Here is an 8,961-nt window from a genome sequence, read left to right as displayed (position 1 = left end):
ACAATCTTCCCTGCCCAAATGCCTGGAAGGAGAAGGCAGGGGAACAGCCTGCCAGAGAGGCAGCCAAAGATGTGGAAGGCAGCCTCCCGAATAAGGTCGGTGGTACCAAGGGCAGGTCTTGAGCCAGAGGCTGACTGTACCTCTCCCCACCGGCAGCCTGGGCATCCCCGGAGGCATTAGAAGCAGCAGAGAGCGGGACCCTGCAGGGGAGGAGACACGGGAAACACAGAGGAGCGCTTCCACCAGAGGTGCACAATCAGGCGACCGGCTCTGGCCAGGAAGGGGCCACACTCCAGAAGTAACATTCCCAAATGGTGCGTTTAGTGCTTGAGCAGTGCGGAGAAGGCCAGAGAGATGGAGGTGTATGCAAGGGCTAAAGCCGGGACGCGTGGCCATCTGTCAGGCGCACGAAGGCTGAGGCGTAGGAGATGGGAAGGGGATCAGATGCCTCTCTAGGAGAAGTGCTGTGGCATGATGGAGCAGACCCATTGCGGCAGTCATCCCGATTGCCCCAGCAAACAGGACCCCAATGCGACGTGAGGATGTGTGTGATGGAGCTGCTTGTGCCTCCTTCTTGTGGCAGCAAAACGGCAAATTCCCCTGCGGTGCTGAGGTCAGCAGAGTCGTCGGCTGATCACCAGACCCAAATCGTAACGCCCTTTTCCTTCCTGAATGACAAAAAAGTGAGTGGTGTGAGGCGAAACTGCGTGACCGCCCCTCGTGAGAGCACAAACGTGCCTCCTGCCAATGCGTGTTTCCTCACTGGAACAGAGGTCCCACCTCGGTGCTCTCTGCTCGTACCCCAATTTCGCAGCCAGCAGCCCCAGTGTTAGTTACCGGCCACACTCAGCCCCAAGGCTTCCTTCTGTGTCCCCGCCATTCACCACATCCAGCTCAGCAGCTATGGCCTGCTAGGCTTTACTTGCTGCAAACCTTCCACCCCCGCCCCTGATCTCTCCCACCGTAACCCCAGCCCAAGCTATCTGTGATCCGAACCACCTCAGTCCAGACCCTTGTCCTTCTCAGGGCTAAAATTATTCCACGTACACAGGCTGGGTAGGAAGGCACCTCCCCACCGCTACCTGCCTGATGGCTCTATCCATCGAGCTTCTCTTCTTCCTTCTGTATTTCCCTTCACCTCCCTTGTGCTCTTGGATGCGAGTGCCAATATTACAGGCTCACAACCTCTGTACCACCCGGAGGTTTCCAGACCGTGCCTAGATGTGGAATGACTAGGTGGGACTCCGTGAACACCTTCGTGGCTAGGTGTCCCACACGTACCCCCCCCCAACACACCCCTCTCTACCGGACCCACCACCAAGGCTGCTTACAGGACAGGACAAGCAGTTCTGGACCTGGCCAGGAGGACTAAAGGAAGGAGAATTTTGCCCCTTACATCACTCGAGGTTTCACAGGTTTCCTGTCGCGGCAGGCAGCTTGCCGCTTCCGCGCTGCGCCTGCGTAGACACCGCGTCTGCAGGCGAGGGGGAGTCGGGGCAAAGCTGGGTCTGGGAAGCGGAGGGAGGGGAGCAGCGTTCAACCTGCGAGAAGGGCGAAGTGGTCGGTGAACACCGACAGTGGTGGGGTTGGCACTGGGATGGTCGGTCACCTCTACAGAAGTGTCCAAACAGAACAAACTCGTCTCGGCCCCCACGGACACCCAAGCCGCTCTAGTAGCACAACTTTCCCGGGTGAGCTTAGCCCGGTCAGTTATTCACGTGGGTCAGCACAGCTGGGAGAAGAAAGTGCAAACCTGCCACCGCTTTGGATGGCAGTGGCAGCGCTCGGCCTGTTTTCTTGCTCGTATTTATTAGATGACGCAGCATCAGGGAGGAGCATTGCGTTAGGCTCCCACGACCTTCAAAACTGAAAGAGAAACCAGAGGCAGCTGCTTGTGACACACCAGGGGCTGCGGTGTCAGAGCCCAGACGCCACGGGACCTGGCAGCAGCCACAGACGGGCTCGGCTCGCCCGGGTGACACCTCGGCCCTCTCCAGCGAGTTTCAGCTCCGCACCCAGCCAGATGGGCAGCCCGTAAGTATCCTCCGCTGGGTCCCCCACCTTTTTAATGCCGCTGGCATCGCGGGGAGCTGCCAGGAGAAGAAGTGGTGCTGCAGGATGCAAATGTCTGGGAGGGAGCAGGTCCTTCCCCAGCTGTGGCACGCTTTTGGGACAGTTCCTCCGCAGCCCGGTCCGTGTACCGCCGGCTGGTTTCTGTTTGCCAGCAATCCCTAACTTGTCAGCGGCCTTTCTTCCCCTGTGGTTTCCCTGCAGCTGATCCTGCCTGAGGGGGAAAGCGGGATCCTGGGGAGGAGCAGGTGGCTTAAAGGAAAGGTTCCAAGTCCAAAGCTGCCTTCCTTTCCCACCACTCTTGCACGGCATTACTCGCCCCAGCAGCCGGGGAGGGGGGATGCGGGAAAGCCAAGGCACTCGGCCAGCAGCTCGCTGGGGGGGACGCACAGCCCCAGCCTGGCAAGCCGCTCACCTGCCCTGAGTCAGCAGAAGGAAGGGCCCCGCAGTCCCGGCAGCACGGAGGGTCCCTACAAGCCCCGTCTCACACACAGAGACCCCAGGGAGCTCCCGAGCCGCCCACACACAGCCTTTCTCTGCCCGGGAGACAGACACAGAGCTCTCCCGTGGTGCAGCCCGGTGCTTCCAGCGATGCCAGCCCAGAAACAAGGGGGCTGAAGCCAGGCTGGGGGTCCCTGCGCCGTGCTGGGGTTCCTCTTTCTCACATCCTTGATGGAGAGCCGCAGACTGTCCCGTCCAAGGGCACAGGCACCTCCTTAGAGCCGGAGGGGCTGCAGATGTCTGGGAAAAGCCCCAGCTGGACACGGGCTGACAGCTCTTTCCTGTTTATCCGCTGCGTCTGGGCCGGGCTGCCTCCAAACCAGCCTCGGGGCCGAGCCGCAGAACTCAGGAATGCCAAGTCTGGGACACCAGGTCTCAAGTTTTCCATCCGTCGCCTCCAAGCCAGCCGTGCGCTCTCTGCCCCAGCTGGCACCGGGCACCCGCATCGGACGGGTTTCGGTTTCTGTCCCTGTCGCAGTCACGCCTGGGGACAGGGATTTTACCTGCTGGGCTGGGGACGCAGCCGGAGGCTGAGGGGGAAATCTGCCCGCAGTTTGGCAGAGCGAACAGAGGGGCATCGCTGGGAAAAAAAGAGGTCTTTATAGACATGAGCCTCAAAGCAGAGGAGAGGGCAGAAATACCATTGGATTTCCCCGGGGCCCTCATACACAGAGATCACGTTAACAGCACAGGGTCTCTGAGGTGGCTCTTCTTCAGCCCTCCATGTATTTCCACGAACCTGCTAGGAATTTAATTCTCTGTCCCCTCTCTAGTAAACATGTGCAATTTTTAATTACTTTTATATTTTATGGAGGTGGGGGAGGGTTAATAAAAAGTAACACAGGATGATTGAACGAAAAGCCCGTATTTCTACAGGCCTGCCCGCCTTAGGAAACTGGTCTAAAGAAACACGACAGCAAGGGTTAGTGGGTGAGCAGGGCCAGGAGCCAGCTGGGCTGTACTGGTCCCAGCTCTGAGCTCCAACACAAATCCCTGGGGAGCTGGTCAGCTAACCAAGAGCCCCCTCCAAGCACAGCTTGTTCTCCCTCCGAGGGCTGCAAGGCAGGGTGGCAGGGAGAACGGCGGGCAGGCGTAAGCTGTTGTGGAACAGGGAGAGGAAGAGCAGCAATGCCTGGCTGCAGGAGAGCATGTGTAAAGCCAGACAAACCAAGAGGCAACACCAGGGGCGTGACAAACCCTGGTGCAATTACATGTGCAAGAGGTCTCATTCTGCAGCACGCTCTGGGGCCAGGCACAGATCTTTTCCTGGTTGTTTGTGTCTCCGTTGTAGATTCAGAACCATGGGCATCCTCCGTGTGACCGTCCAGTCTCTCCAGAAGCCTGTTGTGAAGACCTCCAAGGGAAGCTACAAGAAGTAGTGAAGTAGTGAGCAGGGGAAGGGGACAGGTCGGTGTCTGGATGCTGTGACCCCCTTCCATGGTGTGTGTGCTCGTCCTGGCTATGACTGTGGAGGACGAGAAGTTTGGGATGGAGAAGCTTTATCCCTGTGCACATTAAACATTGGTGCCCCACTCCCAAGTATCCAGGGAGACAGGGATTGTGGGGGGGATGCTGAAGGGTCTCTACTCACCAGCACTGCAGCCAGGCACTGGGTACAGATTGAGTGGGGTCTCTCCTGGCACTCTAAAAACTCAGAGGCTGTGCTAAATCCACAAGCAGCTGTGGGGTGATGGCCTGGGACATTGGGATGATATACCAGTGGGCAACGGGCAGTGGAGGGGAGACAGCAGGACCGACGTTGTGAACTTCTTGAGGGAAGGTGGTAAATCACAGGAGATAGTGCTTGGCATAGGCAGGAAAGGGGTTATTTGCAGAGCCTCAAGCTGGAGGCTGAGCTTGAAGCCGAGGTCTGAGCTCCTTGCCCTGTGTTTGTGCCTCTGTACAGACTCGGGTGGGCAGCGCTGCGATGCTGCGTGGCTCTGCAGCCAGCGGTACCCCTTCCTCATGCCACTTCCCTGTTTTTCAGTGCAAAGCAGAAGCCTGCAAGAGGGCACTGAGGACAGTCCACGTTTCCAGGACAGGAGCAGGGACTCGCGTTTGCCAGGCAGTCTGAGAGAGGAGCGAGGAGGATGGCAATCGCAGGTCTGTCTCCGTAGCCTCAAAGGAGGGCAGGTGGGTCCGGGGTGTCTCTTTGTGGTGGACGACTGCCCGTCTGCCTGGGGCATCGGTCCTCAGGCAACCGGGACAGAGGAGCACCATGTCTGCCAGCCTCAGCGGGGAGCAGGGCTGCAGGCGATCAGCCCTGCTGTGCCCAGAAATGTGCAGGCGCACACGGGCCTCAGGGGCATGTGGATGCTGGAAATGAGTGGCATCAATGGCATCAAGTCCCAGAGCTGGAGGGGGGAGGCAAGGGGAGCCCCGCACTTCAGATCTTGTCGGGCCTGCGTTTTACTCACTTGTCCAAAGATCACAAAGGATGTCCTTGTCTGGCCACAAGTGAAAGAAAAGCATTTTCCCAGAATAGCTCTTAACCCCTTCCTTACCAGACAACAGTGGTTTGCTCCCCTCCCATCACTGCAGTTTACTGACGAATGCGTCTCTTGTCCATGTCGTGGTTTAACCCCAGCCAGCAACTAAGCACCACGCAGCCGCTCACTCACTAACCACCCCCCCCAGTGGGATGGGGGAGAAAATCGGGAAAAGCAGCAAAACCCATGGGTTGAGATAAGAACGGTTTAATAGAACAGAAAAGAAGAAACTAAATGATAATGATAACACTAATAAAATGTACAAATGATGCGCAGGGCAATTGCTCACCACCCGCCAACTGACACCCAGCCAGTCCCCGAGGGGCGATTCCCCGCCCCCACCTCCCAGTTCCTATACTAGATGGGACGTCCCATGGTATGGAATACCCTGTCAGCCAGTTTGGGTCAGGTGCCCCGGCTGTGTCCTGTGCCAACTTCTTGTGCCCCTCCAGCTTTCTCGCTGGCTGGGCATGAGAAGCTGAAAAATCCTTGACTTTAGACTAAACACTACTTAGCAACAACTGAAAACATCAGTTTTATCAACATTCTTATACTGAACTCAAAACATAGCACCTTACAAACTACTAGGAAGACAGTTAACTCTATCCCAGCTGAAACCAGGACAGTCCAACGTGAGACCGTGGTGCAAAGGGCACGTGCGGGGCTAAGGGAGCCATACTGTCCTCCCAGTGATGGTCCACACACAGGACATCATTAAAGCCACCTTTGCTGTGACCAAAAATGCACATCCCCCGCACCCAGTAACACATGCACAGCACAGAGATGCTCCTGCTCTCCTTGCAAGGGGAGTCCCGAGACCTCAGGGCCACAGGCTCAGAGCACACCTTGGGAAGGGTGCCATGAGACGCAACCACCAATGGGTTCCCCGCTTCGTGTTTTGCAGCAGGCGTCCCCACTGCAGGCTGTACCACACTATCAAGAGAGCACGCAGGTGCCAGGATGGGTCTGCTGCAGCAGCGGTGCACCGGGCACCTGCTGTGTGCACTGACCTTCCTTGAGGCTGCTGGAAACTTGGCCTTGATGCTCTACGCGCTGCTCTGGGAAGCCGGGAACCTGGTCGACCTCCCTGACAAACGCATTGGCTTTTACAACTTCTGCCTGTGGAACGCGACAGCTGGGGAGCTGCAGTGCCTGGAGTACAAGCATCTGCAGGTGATGGGCATCAGCCTACCAGGAATGGTGCTAGCCAGGGTTTGTGTGTACGCCTGCCTGGTCTTCAGCATCTTCTACCCTGTTTTTGTTGCACACGTGAAGTGCAGAGAGGAGAGAGAGGGCTGGAAGGCGATCCTCATCATACTCATCATCAAGATGATAATCCTGTCTGGAGGCCTGGGTACATTTCTTTTCCAAACCTCGCAGTGGATTCACCTCTCGGATTTCACTGGGGGCTTCCTGGCATTGCTTGGGACTCAGGCTCTGCTGCTGCTCCAGATTCTCACTGCCACTATGTACCTCAGCTGGGCCAAGCAACACACATCCGTGTCAAAGCCCTTTTACTGATGGGGCCCTGCCCGTTGGGATTTGAGAGTGAAGAAGATGCAAGCGCTATTGATAACATGCTTTAAAACCGTAATCCCACTACAGCTTTAGTCACTGGTAGGAATTTGATCCTTAGTCCAAAGGCCCATATCCAGCCTCTGGCAAATGGCTGCGTGCAGTGCTCCTGCAGCAAGCAGGCAGCAGACACCAACACCCGCAGCACGGCGTGGAAGCTTTCTGGGAACAGCAGCGTGCAACACACCCCTCAACCTGGGGCACAGCATCACAAGCGACAGCATTTCTGGCCCTGACCCAGAGGAGAGCGAAGGGGACGGATCAGAACCAGCACACAGTGGACACAACCCTCTGGCCACATCTAGCCTAAGTATAAGCAGGCAGAGAAGCAAACAGGCTTCCTTTCTTGGCATTGCCCAAAGAGACTCTGCTCCTTCTCCACCTCCCGAACTCACCAGGGACGCCTTCGAAGCAACTTGAGGAGCTGCAGCTTCACACGGCCATCGCAGCAGTGGCAACCCCAGAGGTGCACTGGAAATACTCTTCGGCAGGAGCACCTGTACTTCACCTGCTGGAATAACACCTGGAGTGACTCTGCTTTAGTTCATTTGGGTGGAGTGGCCCACATCCAACCCCAAGCAGCAGCAGAGCCCCTGGAGAGGCAGACCAACAACTTGCTGAACACTGAACCCAGCTCTAATGAGGAGGGTTTCCACAAGGAAGCAGACGATTTTGGTGCAGAGCCCCAGGTTTCTCCCCACTTACGTTACGGGGCTGAGCCCCGCAGTCCAGCAGCCTTTGAGACTCCAGGAGAACGGGTTCTGCACGAGGGCAGGTCACCACAAAGCTAGCTCAGACCAACGCGCGCCCCGTGCAAGCGTGTGCTCGGGGAGCAGCGCAAGGGCTGCCGAAGGCTGGGGTGCAGTGCCCCAGCTGGGCCATCACAGCCAGCGCACTGGATGGGGTCTCTCCGCCTCAGTGGCGGTACACAGCACCGCTCCGTGCCACGTCTGTAGCCTCGCACAAAGCAGCGCCTGCTTTCCCCCCCATCCCCTTCGGGACACCAGGGTCCGTTTTCTCCCCTGCTGCCGTCTTGGTGGGGCTGTGGCTGGTGACGCTGGTTTGACTGATTCTGCGTTTCATTAAAGGCTCTCGCGCCTGTCCTGGCTTCGCGTGGTTTGTTCATCCCCGCCTCAGACTGCCTCTTGCCACTGAGCCATCCTTATCCCTCCCTAGACCCCCCCGCACCCTGCCATGGGGTCAGCCTCCTCAGAACGGTCCCTGCCCCTGCCAGTCCGCTCCCACCCACGTCCTCCCCAGCTATGGGAGGCCTGGAGGCACATTCAGCGTCAGGCCCAACGGGGACAGCCTGCCAGGCCCCACGGCAGCTGTCACAGAGGGACCGCAAGGACAAGGGAGCCCCAAGGCTGAACCGCGACTATTGGGCTCCGCAGAGCCAGCAAAAGCCTGCCAGGGCCAGCAACGCCACGCTCCCCTCGAGCCCCAGCACCGACCCACCAAAGGGACACTCACAGGAACCCAGATGTCCTCTTTAATCTCTCCGCGCTCCGAGACACCGAGCAAAAACGAACACGACCTAACCCGGAGCCAAATCCCGCTGAACCCAGCGCACACCGGGAGAAGCGGGTGCCCCCTTCCTTTCCGCCACGGCTTTCAGGGGCCTCCTCCCAGCTCCACAGGCTCCCAACCCAGCAGACCCACAGCCCGCTCCAGGTCCTCCTCCCACCGTCCCGGGTGGCCCCTTGGCTCCTGGGCAGCGGCGGAGCAGGCAACGTCAGCTGAAAAAGATCTCCCTGACGTATCTCAGAGCATCGTCCTCAGAGTCCTCCCAGCCCGTCCGCCCCGCGTCGGCACCGGGAGGGGACGGCAGAGCCGGGCTGCGGCCGCTGCCTCCCCCGGTGCTGGCCGTGCTCCCCGGAGCCTCCTCTGGCGCTGCCCGGAGCTCCTGCTCCTCCTGGCTCCCGGACCGGGCCTTCTCCTCAGCTTCCTCGCGCTGCAGGTTCTAACCGAAGGGAAAAACAACCAGACCCGGCTGTGCGCGAACTGCAGCCCGAGGGGCAGAGGGAGCAGCCCCCCCGCGGGACACCCCCAGCCAGTCCCCAGGGAGCCGCCGCCGCCGGTGGCAGCGCTCCCTGCCCGCTCCCCCGAGCCCTCCCCGCTGCCAGGACCGTGTGCGTGTGTCCCCCCCGCCCCGGGGGCTCCGGGCTCACCTCCGCCAGGACCGCCAGGGCCACATCCACCAGCTCCGCCTCGTTCATGCAGTACACCGCCGCCCTGCCAACCGCACGGGGAAGACGCTCAGGGCGAACCGGGCCCGGTCCCCCCGCCCCCCCGCCCCAGCGGCACTACCTGGGACCCGCCGCCT

The 8,961-nt window shown here is 59.2% G+C and overlaps 2 protein-coding genes across 2 annotated transcripts; one reads left to right on the top strand and one right to left on the bottom strand.

Moving 5' to 3' along the window:
* Positions 1–1,971: 1,971 nt before the first annotated feature.
* On the top strand, positions 1,972–7,814 carry TMEM140 (transmembrane protein 140). Its single transcript, XM_010569188.1, is given in 5 exon segments — positions 1,972–2,034; positions 3,863–3,978; positions 4,559–4,674; positions 5,965–6,548; positions 6,550–7,814. Coding segments are annotated over 3 exon segments (654 nt in total). The 5' UTR covers positions 1,972–2,034; positions 3,863–3,978; positions 4,559–4,661; the 3' UTR covers positions 6,607–7,814.
* Positions 7,815–7,913: 99 nt separating this feature from the next.
* On the bottom strand, positions 7,914–8,955 carry LOC104832814 (chromosome unknown open reading frame, human C7orf49). The gene is made up of 3 exons (XM_010569187.1): positions 8,946–8,955; positions 8,807–8,870; positions 7,914–8,598 (listed from the first exon to the last, which is right to left on the bottom strand). Exons 2-3 carry the CDS (start codon positions 8,852–8,854, stop codon positions 8,371–8,373), a joined length of 276 nt encoding a protein of 91 aa, XP_010567489.1. The 5' UTR covers positions 8,855–8,870; positions 8,946–8,955; the 3' UTR covers positions 7,914–8,370.
* Between the last annotated feature and the right edge of the window lie 6 nt (positions 8,956–8,961).

This window comes from Haliaeetus leucocephalus, unplaced genomic scaffold (genome assembly GCF_000737465.1).
Source record: "Haliaeetus leucocephalus isolate CR32 unplaced genomic scaffold, Haliaeetus_leucocephalus-4.0 Scaffold264, whole genome shotgun sequence".
Taxonomy (NCBI): Eukaryota; Metazoa; Chordata; class Aves; order Accipitriformes; family Accipitridae; genus Haliaeetus; species Haliaeetus leucocephalus.
This window is presented reverse-complemented; position numbering and strand designations above follow the sequence as displayed.

Excerpts from the sequence above, each read along its gene's own strand:
- LOC104832814 (XM_010569187.1), bottom strand. The coding sequence starts at position 8,854 with ATGAACGAGGCGGAGCTGGTGGATGTGGCCCTGGCGGTCCTGGCGGAG. Across the intron at positions 8,599-8,806 it reads CCCTGGCGGTCCTGGCGGAG|AACCTGCAGCGCGAGGAAGC; the intron begins GTGAGCCCGGAG and ends CCCTTCGGTTAG.